General features: G+C 36.3%; 1 protein-coding gene across 4 annotated transcripts in view; it reads left to right on the top strand.

The window, feature by feature from the left end:
* RNGTT (RNA guanylyltransferase and 5'-phosphatase) overlaps nucleotides 1-20,290 on the top strand; it is a 362,370-nt gene that overhangs the window by 113,774 nt on the left and 228,306 nt on the right. For all 4 annotated transcript variants that reach the window (XR_005368010.1, XM_038554709.1, XM_038554708.1 and 1 more), the window contains exon 10: nucleotides 16,846-16,917. Coding sequence is in view for 3 of the 4 variants with exons in the window: in XM_038554709.1 (XP_038410637.1) it covers nucleotides 16,846-16,917 (72 nt within the window). In the remaining variant the exon portion in view is untranslated. The remainder of the gene's footprint in view (nucleotides 1-16,845; nucleotides 16,918-20,290) is intronic.

Genomic DNA, 20,290 nt, shown 5'->3' with positions numbered 1-20,290 from the left:
CAAGGGGTCAGAGTTATCTGTACTTTTGGAAGCGCCCAAGTGATTCTAATCAGGCAAGTTTAAGAAACAGTTTTGTAATTTATTTAACCAGTCCTCTTTTGGTAGATGTTTTGATTTTTTTTTTTTTTAAGATTTTATTTATTCATGATACACAGAGAGAGAGAAACAGAGACACGGGCAGAGGGTGAAGCAGGCTCCATGCAGGGAGCCTGACATGGGACTCGATCCGAGGACTCCAGGATCACGCCCTGGACCTAAGGCAGGCACCAAACCCCTGAGGCACCCAGTGATCCCATGTTTTGATTTTTTTTTTTTATTGTAAGACACTTAAATGCATATCCTTATACCCCTTTCCTTTCATAGTTGTACAATTTTATAACTAAGATTTCTTAGAGGTGAGATTATAATGTGTATTAAGAATCTTTTGATTGTGGGTAGCTGAAGTCCAACTTAAAGTAACTGAAGAAAGAAAATTAATTGGCACAAATAAATGTTTTAGCTTGACCTGCTTCAAGCTGGATCTGGGGCCTCAAAGAATACTGGCAAGGTTTTGTTGTTTTTTTTCTTTGCTTTACTTGTCTGTTTGGTCTCATTCTTCATGAAGGCTTTTTCACATGGGAGGCAAGTTGCATTGTAGTGCAAGCAGAAAGAGAACTTTGTCTTTAATACTCATATGTCAGTCGCAGGGAGGACTCCAAAGGGTTACATACCGATGGAAGCCACTCAGTCACTGGTAGCACTACCACTTGGGAGTGCAAGAGGAATAGTGTTCCTAAGGAGGGGATGGTAATAGGCTCTACCCTGTTCACTATGCTATGTATGAGGGCATGCCCACTATAAATTTGACAGGTATAATTGGCACCCTTCTTTCCAGAAAGTTTGAACCCATGCACATTTCTACCAACCATATGTAAAGGATCTGTATACTCCTAAACACTGGGTTTTGAAAATTTTGAATATTTTCTAATTTGATGAGGGAAGGAATTCTTTTTTATGGGACAGTGTAACATAGTGATTAAGAACTCTGAGTCTATCTGTTGGTGCCTTACTGGCTTCATCAGTTGTTATATAAGAGATTTAAGTAATTTATTCAGTTTTTTCATCTGAGTGAAGGGAGGCTAGGAACAATACTTAGATTTTGATGCTATTTTGAAGATTAAGTTGGATAGTTTATAAAGTACTGGCACTAGTGTCTGACACATAGTAAATATTTAATTATGTGGATTGTTAATGAGGTTTAACATTTTGTCACTTCTTTGTGAATTACTGTATTTCTTTTGTGAGTTGCTGGTTCAGATCCTTTGTATGTTTTTCTCTTGGATATTCATCTTTTTCTTACTGATTTGTAAGAAGTTTTTGCCTGTTAGGGTATTACTTTGTGACATATATTTTGAAAAAAATGTATTTTGCTTTTTGGTGTTTTCTGTGGCACAGGTTTAAATTTATATAGGTAAATTTATGTAGGTAAAATTATAAACATTTAGTTTTTCATACTTGGCTTTAATATCATTTTAAGAAATTTTTACTTAGTTTTCTTCCTATTTTTCATATTTTACTTTAGAATTATTATAATACCTGTATTTTCTTTTAGTATATTTTAGTTTTATTTGTATATTTAAATATTTGATCTATCTGAAATATATTTTGAAAAAAAGAATAAGGTAAGGGTGTGATTTTATTTATTTCCAAATGTCTAAACTGTTGTCTCAACACCATTCAACTCATCTGTTTTTCCTTTTTAATTGGATATATGATTTTTATTGTGTAGTGGATTCCCTTATATATCATTGTTTCTTTTTTCATTTGTTTTCTCATTCCATTAGTTTTTTTGTCTTTCAGTGATAGTTTTAGATTGATTTTAATACTTTCATTTTAGCATATAGTTTAATGTTTGGCTGTTTAAGTGCACCCAGTCTCCTGGTTGTTCTGATTTGCCACTTAGATTTTGCTCTCTTTAGCTTTTGGGTGAATGGGCTATTTGATTAAGAGGTTAGTCTGTACTTAATGTGCAAATCTATAAAACAATAAGCTTATACTTTTCTCTACAATCTCTGGTAGGCTTGTCTTCAGAGTGTTCATCTTTCCCTTTGCTGTATTTGGTTGAATGGTTTATCCCTTTGCCACACATTCACTGCCTTTCTCTGGAGGGAAAGGGACTCTACATCTTTATTATAACTTCTCACAACTTCAGGTCTCCTTTCTACAGGGATACTACTTATATTTTTAAGATTTCTAACCTTTCTTCAATGTTAACTTTTTTCATGAGCCAGACTGAATTATATGTGGCCAATAATTCTCTGGAATTTGTATGAGAATCCTTTGTTGTTTTAATCCAGATGAAATTTGCTCCTCTATTTCTGGCTTTTATTCGCTGTTGGGATGATACGGAGTGGCTTGTGAATGATTACTTAAATTATCAATGGTACAATGATCCTAATGAAAATCACATGCATAAAATACATACTTATTTGTTTAACAGAGGGAATATCATTTTCCAAGTGTCCTGAATGCTTTTGGCCCCATCCCATGTACATTGTTTTTATTTACCAGCTAGATAGATATTGGAGTGTGCAAACCAGTAGATGGAAGACTGATGGGAGAATAAGATGTTTAAATTAGTAATTCCTGAGATATAGTTTGGGGTGATGAGAAGATTCAGGATGTGACCTAGGGAAGATGAAAGTTTGAGGTTGTGTGAAGAAGAGCAATGGAAGTAACATCAAGGAAAACATTAGGTGATTCTTAATGAGTGATGGTAGGAGTTCAGGTTGAGAGTTTGACTATGAACCAGGTACTAAAGATTAGAAAAGAAGAAAAGAAGGTAGTATGGTTGGATGGAGTGGCAGAGACTGAGCAGAGTAAATATAGTCACAAAACAAAGAGAGTACTCTGTGGGGCTGTAGTAAAATGTCAGTTTGTAATGACACTATATATACATAAACATTTGGAACATGTATGTGCAGCACACACACACACACGCACACACACACACACACCCTGTGATTGACAGAGCCATTATGTACGGTTGGAAGTGTTGTCCACTGCACATCTCCAGGGTGTGCTATTCTCAATTCTGTAGTTAGTGTGACTGGCACCCCTGGAGTTGTGCTGTTTGTAAACTGCACAGCCAGTGTGGCAGATCTGGCAGTGCCTTCATGGGAACAAGAAGAACATTCTGTTTTTGTTAACTTCATTTAAGATATAATTTTTTAGCATTGTAATCAATAAAATAAAAGGAAGAAAAGGACTCTTAAGTTAAAGCATTTGCCACGGTTTAGTATAGTTTATCATTGAACTAATATTTTTTTGAATGCTTTTCATGTTCAGGTTGCTGTGCCAAGAATGCAGAGGGTTGAAAACAAGGCCTCACCCTTGAGACATTATACTTCATTTGATAGGGTGGAGAAAAATTGGTAGTGATGGAGGAGACCTTCAAATAAAACAATAACTTGATGATTGGTTTTTAAAAAAAGTCTAGTGGTGGTTTAGAGAAGAAATAAATTACATCTAGTTTGGAATGAAAGAAGTTTTATAGAGGAATTAGCATTAGATATGGAAAGATTTCTTTAGAAAGAGATTTTTTGTTGGACATGGGCTGAGGGCATTCCAGGTAGGAAATAATGCTTAAAAATTAGATGTTTAACCATCTGCAGATTTAACTGAGCAATACTATTTATTTTCACCCCAAACTTGGACAAATGAAAGCTGCATAATAGACTCTTGCGAAGTTTTAAAATAGCAATATGATTCATGATGTCAATTTACTTGGACCAGAATTATAGTTGCCATATCTGTTTTTCCAGTTAGTTAATTAAAACAGTCCTCTGTAGTTTCCTGTTTCTTCTACATTTTCATTTGCAAATTGTTTTTGTAAAATTCCAAATCCAAGAATAACTCAAACTACCTAATTGTCTGGCTGTCAGATGTGAACATTGAAGTTTTTGTTTTGCTCTCTAAATTATGTTCTTTGACCCACAAAATGTGGAAAATAGGAGTTTAGAAATATGGCATTAATTCATTTGAAACAATCAGTGAAATTCAGTTGATTTTATATTGAGGTTAAGAGGAGAATATAGCAGTTAGTCACCAAAGTTAATAGCAAGAATCTTGGAAAAAATGGCATGCCTTTTCAACTGTTAATGTTTTTTGTAAAGGAATATGCATATTCATTGCTAAAATTTTAGAAAGTCTGTACATCATAAAGTAGAAAAATTAAACTGTCAAGAAGAGGTTACATTTTAACATTTTGTATTTTCTTTCCGTCATTTTGTTGTGCCTATATTTTCAGAATGTATATAATTAATATATATATAGCTGACATTTAATATATGCTGTGTATCTAGGGTTCCATCATTTCCCTTCATTTTGAAGAACTGATTTTAGGATTTAAAAATATTTAGTTTTATGTTTAAGAATTGAAACATAATTGACATGCTATAAAATTCACCTTTCTAAGCTGTATAATTTAGCAGTCTTTAGTATATACACAAGATTGTGCAACCATTACTACTATCTAATTCCAGAATGTTTCATCACCTAGGTGGACAATGATAATTAGAAGTAAGTGGGCCTTGAAAGGATTTTGAGGAATGGGTTACCTTTGAGATGAACTTTGAAGGTCTGCAGGTTTCCAGAGAACAGTTAATTAAAACCCTTCATTGGTTCTCCATTGCCCATAGCATGAAACCCAAACTACTGAACATAATATTCTTTATATCTGGGCCATGCCCATATGTCTTTAGCATTGTCTTTGATTGTGAACCCTCGAACTATAAGCTCCATCTATACTGAGCTTTGGACAATTTACCTAAAACCATCATTTTTCATGCCTTTGTAATACTATTTGGCTCATTCACCATCCTGCTAGGAAATACCCACTTGTACCTTTCAGGATTTAAGGAATGGATCACAATGTCTTATTATCAAACCTTTCTCTTACTCTTCAAGTAGAAATAACTACTCCTAGTTAAGTCTATACTATATATCCTTATTTGGCTGAAATAGTGTAGGTTACCTCTGCTGTCTTGGTATAGTTATTAATAGGAAATCTTTCAAGTATTCTGATTTAGACAGCTGCATGGTCACTCTATCTATATAGCAGCCTTTCATTAAACTAGAACTTTTCGCTGGACCTAGTCTAGCTACTGTGTATTTTCTTCTCTTTTGGGGCTCTGTTTTGAAGGTAGAGACTGTATGCTTAATTTCTCCAGTACTTTTCGCTGGACCTAGTCTAGCTACTATGTAGTTTCTTCTCTTTCTGGGGCTCTGTTTTGAAGGTAGAGACTGTATGCTTAATTTCTCCAGTATTTGGAGCTATGTCTAATAACATAGCCTGGGCTCAGGAAATATTGGATGGATAGGTAGAGAAGGGTGGATACCTGGGGACTACAAAAAAGATAATGGAATATAGGAAAGTACAGAGGATAGGAAAGTCAAACGTGAGGGTTTTTTTTGTTGTTGTTGTTGTTTGTTTTTTTGTGGGGCTCATAATGCAGGTCTTAAGTTGCAGGTTTCTCCACAGCAATATTTAATATCAAAAGACAACGGAGCAATTTCTAATGATTTCTTGAGCAATATAAAATTGCTGTATCTTGCAGTTTTCCTTAGTTTTTTTTTTTAGTTTAGGGTTTATTGAGCATCTTTTATCTATGGGTTTACAAGTTTTTCTTTTTTATTTTTTTTCCTTAAGATTTTATTTATTTATTTTTGAGAGACAGGAGAGAGAGGTAGAGACATAGGCAGAGGGAGAAGCAGGCTTCCAGTAGGAACCTGATGCGAGACTCGATCCCAAGACCCCGGGATCATGACCTGAGCTGAAGGCAGATGCTCAACCACTGAGTTAGCCAGGCATCCCAGGTTTACAATTTTCCTTAAAAGTAATTTTTTTTTGCTATTATTTCTACTCTTTACCTGTCTGAAGATTTGATTATTAATGCTGTTTTCATTAAAAACAACTTTTATCTTTCTATTTCAATTTTGGGTAGTTTCTGTTGCTGTATCTGTAAGTTCACTAATCTCTTCTTTTGTAGTGTCTAAATTGCATGGTATTTTTCCATCCATAATATTTTTACTTCAGGCATTGTAGTTTTCACCTCTGAAAATTCATTTTGAGTCTTTTTTTTAAAGATTTTATTTATTTATTCACAAGAGACAGAAAGAGAGAGGCAGAGACACAGGCAGAGGGAGAAGTGGACTCCATGCCAGGAGCCCTACGTGGGACTTGATCCCAGGTCTGCAGGATCACACCCTGGACTGAAGGTGGCGCTAAACTGCTGAGCCACCCAGGCTGCCCTTTGAGTCTTTTTTATATCTTCTATGTCTTTACTTAACTTTTTGGAATATATGGAATACTGTTATAATCATCTGCCTTAGTTTTCTTGCCTGCTAATTTTGACATCTTTCTCAGTTTTGGGGTGATTTTTGATTGATTTTTCTCTTCTTTATAGGTTTTTTTTTTTTTTTTTTCTTTACCTCTTTGCATACCTGTTAATTTTTGACTAGATGCCCAAAATTTTGAATTTTACCTTTTTGGGAGCCTGATATTCCTGTGCTTAATTCTGGTATGTAGTTAATTTACTTGGTACTGGTTTATACTTTTTGAGTCTTGCTTTTAAGATTTGTTAGGTGGACTAGAGCAGGGATAATTATTCTCTGCTGAGACAAGTTCCTTCTGAGTACTCAATACCCTGTGAATTAATCTGTCTGGTAGGCAGAGACATTATTCCCAGCTTTGTGTGGTCCTTTTCACATGTATACTCTGCTGAACATTCATGGAAGTCTGACTTGAGGATATCTTGTAGTTCTTTATCTGGGCATATCTCTCTCTCTCTCTCTCTACCCTGAGAACTCTAGTCCTGTTGGTCTCCCCAGACAACCTGTTATTCATTCATTCATTCATTCATTCATTCATTCATTCATACATACATACATACATACATACTCAGGGAGACTATTGGGCTTTACCTGGGATCCCCCTGCCTGCACTGAAGCCTGAAAACCTCTTGGGCTAGAAGTTGGGAAAATTGTAGGGCTCATATACCTTATTTACTGTCTCCTAGAGATTACTGTCCTTTGTTGTTGGATGTTTAGTGTCTTGAAAATGATTGTGTCCTCTATTTTGTCGACATCTTTGATTGTTTCAGGCAGGATGGTAAATCTAGTTCCTGATTCTCCAGTTTGGTTAGAAGAGGAAATATGTTTTTCCTTCTTGACTGGATTTTATTAAATTTTTTTTTTAAATTTATAGTTGTGGTAAAACCACATAACATAAAATTTACTATCTTAACCATTTTTAGGGATACAGTCCAGTAGTGTTAACTCTATGCATGTTATTGTTCAACAGTTCTCCAGAACATTATCTTGTAAGACTACAACTGTGTTCCCATTAAATAGCTCTTCATTACCCATAGGCCTGTGAGAACCATTATTCTACTTTCTATTTCTGTGATTTTAACTACTTTAGATACCTCATATAAGTGAAATCATATAGGATTTATCTTTTTGTGACTGGCTTATTTTACTTAACGTAATGTCTTCAAGGTTTATTCTTATTGCAGTATGTGATAAATTTCTTTTCTTTTCAAGGCTGAATAGCATTTTGCTATCTTTGTATGCCGCATTTATGTATCCATTTGTGTGTTAATGGATATTTGGGTTGCTCCCACCTGTTAGCTATTGGAATAATGATATTATAAGCGTGGGTACGCAAATACCTCTTCAAAACCCTGCTTTCAATTCTTTGGGATATATACCCAGAGGTGAGATTGCTGGATCATATGGAGGTGTTATTTTTAATTTTTTGAGGGAACTGCCATGCTACTTTTCATAATGGTTGCACCATTTTAAAATCATAGCAACAGTACCCAAGGGTATTTTCTTAACTAAGTTTTAAGCTTAGGTATTTTATTTTTACGTACTTTTCTGTAACCTAGAGTAACGACAGCAGCTGTAGGCAAGGGGAGACTTTGTGGTGGGGAGATCATTTGGGAAAAACTAAGCCTAGGTATGGGGTCTTTTGTTAGAGTCCTTGGGTTTTGTCCTTTAAGAAAGGCTTTTAGTGAATGTTTTCTTTAGCTAATTGGGAACCAATATTATTCCAGTAATGTGCAGGTTATTTCTTCAATTCATTGTGGAGTTCAGGAATCTTTCTTCAGGCACAAAGAGTATTGTGCTATTTCTATTACTATAATCAGAAGAGAGAAAAAAGAGGACAAGAATAACTACTGAGTTTGTTTCTATCTATATTTGAGTGTAATAGTGACAATTATCAAGAATTTGTCATTTTACAAGTAGGGTCTCTGGGAGCTTAGTGAACTTGTAGTGAAATGCTGCTGTACTTATTGTTTTGCCCCATTCTTGGTAGTTTTCAGTATGTATGTCTGTATGTCTGTATTATTTATTTATTATAAATTTATTTTTTATTGGTGTTCAATTTGCCAACATACAGAATAACACCCAGTGCTCATCCCATCAAGTGCCCCTCTCAGTGCCCGTCACCCATTCACCCCCACCACCCGCCCTCCTCCCCTTCCACCACTCCTAGGTCGTTTCCCAGAGTTAGGAGTCTTCATGTTCTGTCTCCCTTTCTGATATTTCCCACACATCTTCTCCCTTCCCTTCTATTCCCTTTCACTATTATTTATATTCCCCAAATGAATGAGAATATACACTGTTTGTCCTTCTCTGATTGACTTACTTCACTCAGCATAATACCATCCAGTTCCATCCAAGTTAAGCAAATGGTGGGTATTTGTCATTTCTAATGGCTGAGTAATATTCCATTGTATACATAGACCACATCTTCTTTATCCACTCATCTTTCAGTGGACACCGAAGCTCCTTCCACAGTTTGGCTATTGTGGACATTGCTGCTATAAACATCGGGGTGCAGGTGTCCCGGCGTTTCATTGCATCTGTATCTTTGGGGTAAATTCCCAGCAGTGCAATTGCTGGGTCGTAGGGCAGGTTTATTTTTATTTTTTTTAATTTTATTTTTTATTTTTTATTTTTTATTTTTTTATTGGTGTTCAATTTACTAACATACAGAATAACACCCAGTGCCCGTCACCCATTCACTCCCACCCCCCGCCCTCCTCCCCTTCTACCACCCCTAGTTCGTTTCCCAGAGTTAGCAGTCTTTACGTTCTGTCTCTCTTTCTGATATTTCCCACACATTTCTTCCCCCTTCCCTTCTTTTCCCTTTCACTATTATTTATATTCCCCAAATGAATGAGAACATATAATGTTTGTCCTTCTCCGACTGACTTACTTCACTCAGCATAATACCCTCCAGTTCCATCCACGTTGAAGCAAATGGTGGGTATTTGTCATTTCTAATAGCTGAGTAATATTCCATTGTATACATAAACCACATCTTCTTTATCCATTCATCTTTCGTTGGACACCGAGGCTCCTTCCACAGTTTGGCTATCGTGGCCATTGCTGCTAGAAACATCGGGGTGCAGGTGTCCCGGCGTTTCATTGCATTTGTATCTTTGGGGTACATCCCCAACAGTGCAATTGCTGGGTCGTAGGGCAGGTATATTTTTAACTGTTTGAGGAACCTCCACACAGTTTTCTAGAGTGGCTGCACCAGTTCACATTCCCACCAACAGTGTAAGAGGGTTCCCTTTTCTCCGCATCCTCTCCAACATTTGTTGTTTCCTGCCTTGTTAATTTTCCCCATTCTCACTGGTGTGAGGTGGTATCTCATTGTAGTTTTGATTTGTATTTCCCTGATGGCAAGTGATGCAGAGCATTTTCTCATATGCATGTTGGCCATGTCTATGTCTTCCTCTGTGAGATTTCTGTTCATGTCTTTTGCCCATTTCATGATTGGATTGTTTGTTTCTTTGGTGTTGAGTTTAATAAGTTCTTTATAGATCTTGGAAACTAACCCTTTATCTGATATGTCATTTGCAAATATCTTCTCCCATTCTGTAGGTTGTCTTTGAGTTTTGTTGACTGTATCCTTTGCTGTGCAAAAGCTTCTTATCTTGATGAAGTCCCAATAGTTCATTTTTGCTTTTGTTTCTTTTGCCTTCGTGGATGTATCTTGCAAGAAGTTACTATGGCCGAGTTCAAAAAGGGTGTTGCCTGTGTTCTTCTCTAGGATTTTGATGGAATCTTGTCTCACATTTAGATCTTTCATCCATTTTGAGTTTATCTTTGTGTATGGTGAAAGAGAGTGGTCTAGTTTCATTCTTCTGCATGTGGATGTCCAATTTTCCCAGCACCATTTATTGAAGAGACTGTCTTTCTTCCAATGGATAGTCTTTCCTCCTTTATCGAATATTAGTTGACCATAAAGTTGAGGGTCCACTTCTGGGTTCTCTATTCTGTTCCATTGATCTATGTGTCTGTTTTTGTGCCAGTACCACACTGTCTTGATGACTACAGCTTTGTAGTACAACCTGAAATCTGGCATTGTGATGCCCCCAGATATGGTTTTCTTTTTTAAAATTCCCCTGGCTATTCGGGGTCTTTTCTGATTCCACACAAATCTTAAAATAATTTGTTCTAACTCTCTGAAGAAAGTCCATGGTATTTTGATAGGGATTGCATTAAACGTGTATATTGCCCTGGGTAACATTGACATTTTCACAATATTAATTCTGCCAAACCACGAGCATGGAATATTTTTCCTTCTCTTTGTGTCTTCCTCAATTTCTTTCAGAAGTGTTCTATAGTTATTAGGGTATAGATCCTTTACATTTTTGGTTAGGTTTATTCCTAGGTATCTTATGCTTTTGGGTGCAATTGTAAATGGGATTGACTCCTTAATTTCTCTTTCTTCAGTCTCATTGTTAGTGTATAGAAATGCCACTGATTTCTGGGCATTGATTTTGTATCCTGCCATGACACCAATTTGCTGTATGAGTTCTAGCAATCGTGGGGTGGAGGCTTTTGGGTTTTCTATGTAGAGTATCATGTCATCGGCGAAGAGGGAGAGTTTGACTTCTTCTTTGCCAATTTGAATACCTTTAATGTCTTTTTGTTGTCTGATTGCTGAGGCTAGGACTTCCAGTACTATGTTGAATAGCAGTGGTGAGAGTAGACATCCCTGTCTTGTTCCTGATCTTAGGGGAAAGGCTCCTAGTGCTTCCCCATTGAGAATGATATTTGCTGTGGGCTTTTCGTAGATGGCTTTTTTAAGATGTTGAGGAATGTACCTTCTATCCCTACACTCTGAAGAGTTTTGATCAGGAATGGATGCTGTATTTTGTCTAATGCTTTCTCTGCATCTAATGAGAGGATCATATGGTTCTTGGTTTTTCTCTTGCTGATATGATGAATCACACTGATTGTTTTACGAGTATCGAACCAGCCTTGTGTCCCAGGGATAAATCCTACTTGGTCATGGTGAATAATTTTCTTAATGTATTGTTGGATCCTATTGGCCAGTATCTTGTTGAGAATTTTTGCATCCATGTTCATCAGAGATATTGGTCTGTAATTCTCCTTTTTAGTTGGGTCTTTGTCTGGTTTTGGAATTAAGGTGATGCTGGCCTCGTAGAATGAATTTGGAAGTACTCCATCTCTTTCTATCATTCGGAACAGCTTTAGTAGAATAGGTATGGTTTCTTTAAACGTTTTATAGAATTCCCCTGGGAAGCCATCTGGCCCTGGACTTTTGTGTCTTGGGAGGTTTTTGATGACTGCTTCAATTTCCTCCCTGGTTATTGGCCTGTTCAGGTTTTCTATTTCTTCCTGTTCCAGTTTTGGTAGTTTGTGGCTTTCCAGGAATGCGTCCATTTATTCTATATTGCCTAAGTTATTGGCGTATAGCTGTTCATAATATGTTTTTAAAATCGTTTGTATTTCCTTGGTGTTGGTATAGATCTCTCCTTTCTCATTCATGATTTTATTAATTTGAGTCCTCTCTCTCTTCTTTTTAATAAGGGTGGCTAATGGTTTATCTATCTTATTAATTCTTTCAGAGAACCAAGTCCTGGTTTTGTTGATCTGTTCCACAGTTCTCCTGGTCTCGATTTCGTTGAGTTCTGCTCGAATCTTTATTAACTCTCTTCTTCTGCTGGGTGTAGGATCCATTTGCTGTTTTTTCTCTAGCTCCTTTATGTGTAAGGTTAGCTTTTGTATTTGAGTTCTTTCCAGTTTTTGAATGGATGCTTGTATTGTGATGTATTTCCCCCTCAGGACTGCTTTTGCTGCATCCCAAAGATTTTGAACGGTTGTATCTTCATTCTCATTAGTTTCCTTGAATCTTTTTAATTCTTCCTTAATTTCCTGGTTGACCCTTTCATCTTTTAGCAGGATGATCCTTAACCTCCATGTGTTTCAAGTCCTTCCAAACCTCTTGTTGTGATTTAGTTCTAATTTCAAGGCATTATGGTCTGAGAATATGCAGGGGACGATTCCAATCTTTTGGTATGGGTTCAGACCCGATTTGTGACCCAGTATGTGGTCTATTCTGGAGAAAGTTCCATGTGCACTTGAGAAGAATGTGTATTCAGTTGAGTTTGGATGTAAAGTTCTGTAGATATCTGTGAAATCCATCTGGTCCAGTGTATCATTTAAAGCTCTCGTTTCTTTGGAGATGTTGTGCTTAGAAGACCTATTGAGTATAGAAAGAGCTAGATTGAAGTCACCAAGTATAAGTGTATTATTATCTAAGTATTTCTTCACTTTGGTTATTAATTGATTTATATATTTGGCAGCTCCCACATTTGGGGCATATATATTGAGGATTGTTAAGTCCTCTTGTTGGATAGATCCTTTAAGTATGATATAGTGTCCCTCCTCATCTCTCACTACAGTCTTCGGGGTAAATTTTAGTTTATCTGATATAAGGATGGCTACCCCTGCTTTCTTTTGAGGACCATTCGAATGGTAAATGGTTCTCCAACCTTTTATTTTGAGGCTGTAGGTGTCCTTCTGTCTAAAATAAGTCTCTTGTAGACAGCAAATAGATGGGTCCTGCTTTTTTATCCAGTCTGAAACCCTGCGCCTTTTGATGGGGTCATTAAGCCCGTTCACGTTCAGAGTTACTATTGAGAGATATGAGTTTAGTGTCATCATGATATCTATTCAGTCCTTGTTTTTGTCGATTGTTCCACTGGACTTCTTCTTAAAGGGGAATTTTAAGAGTCCCCCTTAAAATTTCTTGCAGAGCTTGTTTGGAGGTCACATATTCTTTTAGTTGCTGCCTGTCTTGGAAGCTCTTTATCGCTCCTTCCATTTTGAATGAGAGCCTTGCTGGATAAAGTATTCTTGGTTGCATGTTCTTCTCATTTAGGACCCTGAATATATCCTGCCAGCCCTTTCTGGCCTGCCAGGTCTCTGTGGAGAGGTCTGCTGTTACCCTAATACTCCTCCCCATAAAAGTCAGGGCTTTCTTGTCTCTTGCTGCTTTAAGGATCTTCTCTTTATCTTTGGAATTTGCAAGCTTCACTATTAAATGTCGAGCTGTTGAATGGTTTTTATTGATTTTAGGGGGGGATCTCTCTATTTCCTGGATCTGAATGCCTGTTTCCCTTCCCAGATTAGGAAAGTTTTCAGCTAGAATTTGTTCAAATACATATTCTGGCCCTCTGTCCCTTTCGGCACCCTCGGGAACCCCAATTAAACGTAGGTTTTTCTTCCTCAGGCTGTCATTTATTTCCCTTAATATATCCTCATGATCTTTTGATTGTTTGCCCTTTTTTCCCCAGTTTCCCTCTTTGCCATCAACTTGTCTTCTATGTCACTCACTCGTTCTTCCACCTCGTTATCCCTCGTCGTTAGGACTTCTAGTTTGGATTGCATCTCATTCAATTGATTTTTAATTTCTGCCTGATTAGATCTAAATTCTGCAGTCATGAAGTCTTTTGAGTCCTTTATGCTTTTTTCTAGAGCCACCAGTAGCTTTATAATAGTGCTTCTGAATTGGCTTTCTGACATTGAATTGTAATCCAGATTTTGTAACTCTGTGGGAGAGAGGACTGTTTCTGATTCTTTCTTTTGAGGTGAGGTTTTCCTTCTAGTCATTTTGCTCAGTGCAGAGTGGCCAAGAATCAAGTTGTATTGGGAAAAGGAGAAAAAGAGAGGAGAGAAAGAAGGAAAGAAAAGAGAAAAAGAAAAAAGAAAAAAGGAAGAAAAAAGAAAAGAGAAGAAAAAGAGAAAGAAAAAGAAAGAAAGGAAAAAAAAGGGTGAGGGAAGGAAACAAATAAAATAAGCAAAAAAAAAAAAAAAACCCCAAAAAACACAAAAACAAAAACAACAACAACAACAAAAAACCACGGGAAAGTATCTTCTGATTCTGTATACTTTAAGTCCCTTGACTTCCCCTGGAACTTGTCCGTCTAGCTGGTCTTCTGGGGGAGGGGCCTGATGTGCTGATTTTCAGGTGTTAGCACTTGGGGGGAGCTACTCTGCCCCCTGCCTGGTGCAGGGCTCAGTGGGGGTTGTTTACCCCTTGAGGCCCCAGGAGGAACAACCACAGTGGCTGCGGCCAGCTCTGGAGCCCTGGTTTCAGCTCCTGCGGTAACTACAGAGCTCTCCGTCTGCAGGGCCTGGATGCTTCGGGGGCGGGGCTGCTGATCTGCTCAGCTCGGGGCAGGAGCGTCCTTGCTGTCCTGGCCCCTCCTGGCCTCTGCCTGTCCCAGGGGGAGGCCGGATCTTGGGCTGTGTCCCCAGCTCCCTGTCTTCCCAGGCCTGTGCTGTTGGATTCGCCCTCCTGGCCGGCAGCCCCCTCTCCGCGGAGCCGCTGCTGGAGCCCCTCCGAGCTGCCTCCAGGTCAATGCATACGCGCGCTGCAGTCCTTTAGGGAGCTCGGCGCGCTCTCCCTGGGGCGCAGGTGTCTGTTTGTGTCCCAGGGAGCCTGAGGGCATCCCCGCCCTCCTGGGGTCCTGCTGTAACTCCCTGGGAGCGCCTTTCCCCCCGGGAAGATTGCTGAAGCTCCTGCTTCTCTGGGACGGAGCTTTCCTGTCCTGGGGGCACTCGCCCTTGGATGCCTTTTGTTTCTTTATCCCCCCCACCCCCCGCCCCAGTCTTCCTACCTTGATAGAAGCGTGAACTCTTCTCACTGTAGCATTCCAGCTGTTCTCTTTTTATTTATTTATTTATTTATTTTAAATTTTTTTAAAATTTTTATTTATTTATGATAGTCACAGAGAGAGAGAGAGAGGCAGAGACACAGGCAGAGGGAGAAGCAGGCTCCATGCACCGAGAGCCCGATGTGGGATTCGATCCCGGGTCTCCAGGATCATGCCCTGGGCCAAAGGCAGGCGCTAACCTGCTATGCCACCCAGGGATCCCCTGTTCTCTTTTTAAATCTCAGGCCAAATTCGTAGATTTTCAGGATGATTTGAAGGTTATCTAGGTAATTTGGTGGGGACAGGTGATTTGGGAACCCTACTGTTCTGCCATCTTCCATTCTAGGTAGTTTTCAGTTTTTAATAGTTACTTGTATATTTCCTTTTACTTGTTTTGTTTGCTGATAATAAAATTTCCTTTTTGCTATTTCTTATTGAACTCTTCCTATTGAACATTTTTGATGCTCAAAGGAATATTTTTGCTCATTTCATCAGAAATTTGGAAGGGAAATTTTGTGCTGTTATCTGAACCTGGAAGTTCACTTAATTTACATCCACAGATTTTTGAAAATAATAATGAATTTAAACCTGTTTTTGGTGCCACCTTGATGGTTCATTAAATTCTCAGATACAAGTATTTAAGTAAAAATATTTAGTAAACAGGTTAAGATAACAAAGTGATTTAATTTATGCCGTGTGTTGGGTTGAAGGTGATAACCATGAATAAGTATCTACAGGTTAGCAAATACATATTTGGGAAAGAAATTAATTAGTAATAGCTTCTTAACAAAGTATATTTGTCAGTGTGTTCTTTGTACTTTTGGATGGTTGTGGATTTTCTGTCATGAAATTATATAACAAAAATCCTGCTTAGTTTCTTCGGAAGAATATGAGGAAAGAAAAATAATTTTAGGTTAAAATGTATTATTAAGAATTAAAATTTTATAAAATACTACATTATGTGCCTAATCATTTTTTTGAAAAAATATTTATTTATTTGGAGAGAGAGAAAGAGAGAGAGAGAGCACGCAAGCGGGGAGAGGGGCAGAGGGAGAAAATTTCCAAACAGGCTCCCTGCTTGCTGAGTGTGCAGCTGTACATGGGGCTTGATCCAGTGACCCATGAGATCATGACCTGAGCTGAAACCAGAAACCAAGAGTCAGGCACTCAACCAGTTGAGCCACCCAGGCACTGCTTATAATCATCTTTTAATGTCCTTTATCTCTTTTCTGTCCATGTGCAGAATTTAAGATTTTTTTTTAATTTAATGGCTATAATATGTAATATATTCTCTTGTCCTGTTCCCTTTGATCATAGTAGAGGGACATGGGACCAAGGAAGACCACATTGGCTCACATGGGGAATATATTTATATTAAGGGCACCATTTATACCTACAAATTTTATGATTAAAGTAGTTGGCCTATAACAAATTTTAAAGCAAAAGTGATTTAACAAAATTTAAATAAAAATATTCCTCATATTTGGAATTTAAAATTTGTAGTTTCTTTCTTCTAATAGTTGTTTAGTAAATCAAACATAAAACAAAATGTAACATAGTAATTCAAATAGAAAAATACATAATGAGATCTTGTTATATCATTTTATTTCAGTACAGAATAAATTCATGACAGGAATTTATGGGATGCTGACAGTCTATTGATTTGATCTGGATATAAGTGTGTTCATTTTAATGTTTCATCAGGTTGTATACATATGGTTTACGTGCTTTCTGTGTATATGTTATATTTTAATCAAATTAAAGAAATTGCCATTAAAGTATGAAGAAACTTAATCTTCTTTTCTCTTTTAAGGAAATGATTATTGACAGAGTTAATGGACAGGCCGTTCCTAGATATTTGATATATGACATAATTAAATTCAATGTAAGTACCATTAATATAATTTATAAAGTAAAAATTGTCCCTGAGATAACAGATCTGTTTTTACAAATAAAAATTGTTATCTGCCTTAGAGATAGTAGGAGAGAAAAATTGTGACTTGAGTTACTTATTTGCTATCTTAATAATAATTTTGCAACTTTCTCTGTCTTTAGATTTTGTTAACTACTTCAACTGAGTAAAGAAGAATAGTTTAGCTGATAAAATAAGACAGCATTTTATAAGATGGAAAGTGTTGGTTTTAGTTATCCTGTATACAATTAAAAAGAGCCCACAATTTTATTACTGTCACTTGAAAAAAAAAAAGAGAAGCTGATTATGGGTATTGAATGTATAACTTGGGGGCAAAAATATGTTATTCATGAGTACAGGCAGGAAACTTAAAAACAAAATATAAAATTCAGTTATAAATAGATATCAAAAAATAGAAATTATATTTTCTACCCATTTCCTATAGTTTTAGACAAGCCAAGAATCTGCCTGTTCATGTTTAATTATAGTATCAGTGTCTAAATTATTTAGGCAGTACAAGATGACTTCTGTAAATGCGAGAAACTCTTTCAATAGTGTACATCTATGAAAAGGTATAATCATTCCTCTAGACATATCTTATTCAAATTGCATAGCCATTTAGTATTCAAACCAGACTGAAAGCAATTAAGAATTCTGGAATTAAAAGTGCTGTTTAAGTTTTAGAATTCTGAAGATTTATAACAATTTTTTAAAAGTTCTTTTTTGGGGTATATATTTTAAATTATAGTATTGAGATTCAGGATTGCATTAATCCAGATTACTTTAAAGGCATTTTTTTTCCTGGAAATTTTCAATGTACATATTTCATTTTCTGTCGAATTTATAGATTTCAAACAGTTTTCTATTTAAGAGACTCAGGTCAGAAACCACCAAATTTAAATTTCATCTGTTTGTGATTACTATATGCCTCAAAAGTAGTGCTTTCCAGAATTGGCTTACTCTTATCATAGATCTTGGAATAATGTTCATTGACCCATAACGAGACCTAAAGGGTGGGGGTAGCATTGTTTTGTTGTGAATGGAAGAATTTTGTCTCCTCTGCCTTTTGACATTGAGCTCTGTTTTAGTGTGTGTTCCATGCAGGCTCACTTCTTAGCCTGGGAACTTTGTCTTTGACAACATCCTTCTAATTCTTTAAAAAAATATGAAAAATTTCAGTGTATACAAAAGTATAGAGAATGATATGAGTAATGCACATATACTAATCACCAGATTTATTGAAGCATAACATTTTGTCATTTTTACTCCACTCTCTTTTTAATAAGATAAATTATAACAGATTCAGAAGTTTCTCATGCATACCTCACTTATCTTATTCTTAACCGTCTTACCTAGAAGCAACTTCTACCTTGTATTTGATGTTTATTGTTTCCATGAGTATTTTTAATAACTTTACTATCTATGTGTGTGTCCATAAAATATATGTGGTATTGTTGTGCAAGGGTTCTAGTGCTATATAAATACTACACTATACTGTGGTACCAAGCATTTACTCTACATTATTTTGTTGAGATTTATTTGTATTAATGCATATAAGTTTAGTACATTCACTTTAATTACTATTGAGTATTGCTTTGTATAAATATATAGATTTTGTCTTTTTTCCTTTTGATGAACAATTAGGTTTCTGTATTTTGCTATTATATTACTATTAAACAGTTTAATATATTCTTGTGTGCATACATCAGAATTTGTCTAGGGCAGTTCTCATTCTTGGGATGTAAGCACCTGAGGTGTTTTTAAAAAGTACAATCCTTTATCCCTACTTCCATCATAGAGATTCTGACTGAATTGTCAACTTCAGGTGTATTTGCTACATTGCTGAATTCCTCTCAGAAGTAGACATAACAACTTAACTACAGTTGGTATTATCAGAGTTTAAAGTTTTTGCTAATTGGATGTGTGTGAAATGGTATCTCATCTTGTTTTAATTTGCTTTTCCCTTATTACTGATGAAGTTAAGCCTACTTCATATGTTCATTTTTACTTGTTTGGATTTTTCTTTTGTCATTTAACCTTAAGTTGGAATAATTTTCTGGTTTTTCTATTTGGTTGTCAGTCTCCTTAATGTGTAGGAACTAATTATCTTTTCTGGATTCTAATCCTTTTTTGGTTATGTATGTGACAAACAATATTTTCTGCAAATTAGTATCTATAATGCACAGGAGTTTTTCGTTTTCATGAAATCAAACTTACTAGACCTTCTCAAAGTTTGTGCTTTTGTGTCCTGTTTAGGAAATTCATTAATTTTGCTATAAGAATGGTTAAGTTATGCTTTTACAAGGTCTATATTTACTCAATAAATACTTCGGTGCCATTAGTTGTAAAGTCACATTTCCCCCCACATTTCTGATATTAGGATATATTTATAATCAAAAGCATGTCATATATTTAATTCTTTAATTTATTATGGAGCCTTGATGGTTAACTAGCTTATTTTGAATCACCAGATCAAGGTTACTATTAGAAAAAAAATGATGTTTTGAAAAAATAGTTAAAATCTTTTTAGTTCCCTTAGTTTATTTTGTCCAGGAGGATTTCATTGATCATCTTTTATATGTCAAGTGCTGTTCCTGGTAGTGGATATACACAGATGAATAAGATGTAATTTCTTGCCTTCAGGGAATTTATAATTTGATACACTGGCCTCCAAAGAATACCATTTCAACAATGGGATTTGGGAAGAAAGTAGAACTTTTGTTTATTTTTATCTATTCAATTTTTGTTGTATAAAATATACAGTTGTACATGTTGCAACTCATTAAAAATTAACATGCATGTATTGTAAACATTTGTTAGGGTATGTATTTAGATTGAGTACAAAATCAAAAGAAATTTGTGTACCACTGGTCTTATGGATGAGAAATAAATGTAAAGAAATAATTATAATAGTATAAGAACAATAAAGATATGTTAGAAATATAGGGATATATGAAAGGAACTAGAGAGGTGAGAGTATTTCGGTTTAACCAGGGTTCAGTTGAGTCAAGGAAGCATGGACTTGCAGATAAGAGAAAAAAGTTACATGGATTAATTTTGAAGGATAGAATCATGGAGGTCAGGAGCATTAGAGGTTGTTAGTGTACTTATGTGTGGTGGGATGTGGGACACAGCAAGAAATGAGAATAATCTGTAGAATAGGGGGCCAGGGGACTTGAATAGGCATTTTAGCTTAGTTCTGGATGTAAGTCGGGCAGTATTGAAGGGTTTTAGTTAGGGTAATGATAGGATCTTTCTGTTGTCTGTTTTCAATGATTTATCACCTACCTATCAAGTACTTCCTTTCTTGAAGGCAGCATAGATTTGAAGGTGAACTTGCTTTCAA

This window comes from Canis lupus, chromosome 12 (genome assembly GCF_011100685.1).
Source record: "Canis lupus familiaris isolate Mischka breed German Shepherd chromosome 12, alternate assembly UU_Cfam_GSD_1.0, whole genome shotgun sequence".
Taxonomy (NCBI): Eukaryota; Metazoa; Chordata; class Mammalia; order Carnivora; family Canidae; genus Canis; species Canis lupus.
Note: the sequence above shows the minus strand (reverse complement) of the source record. Positions and strands in the feature narration are given on the sequence as shown.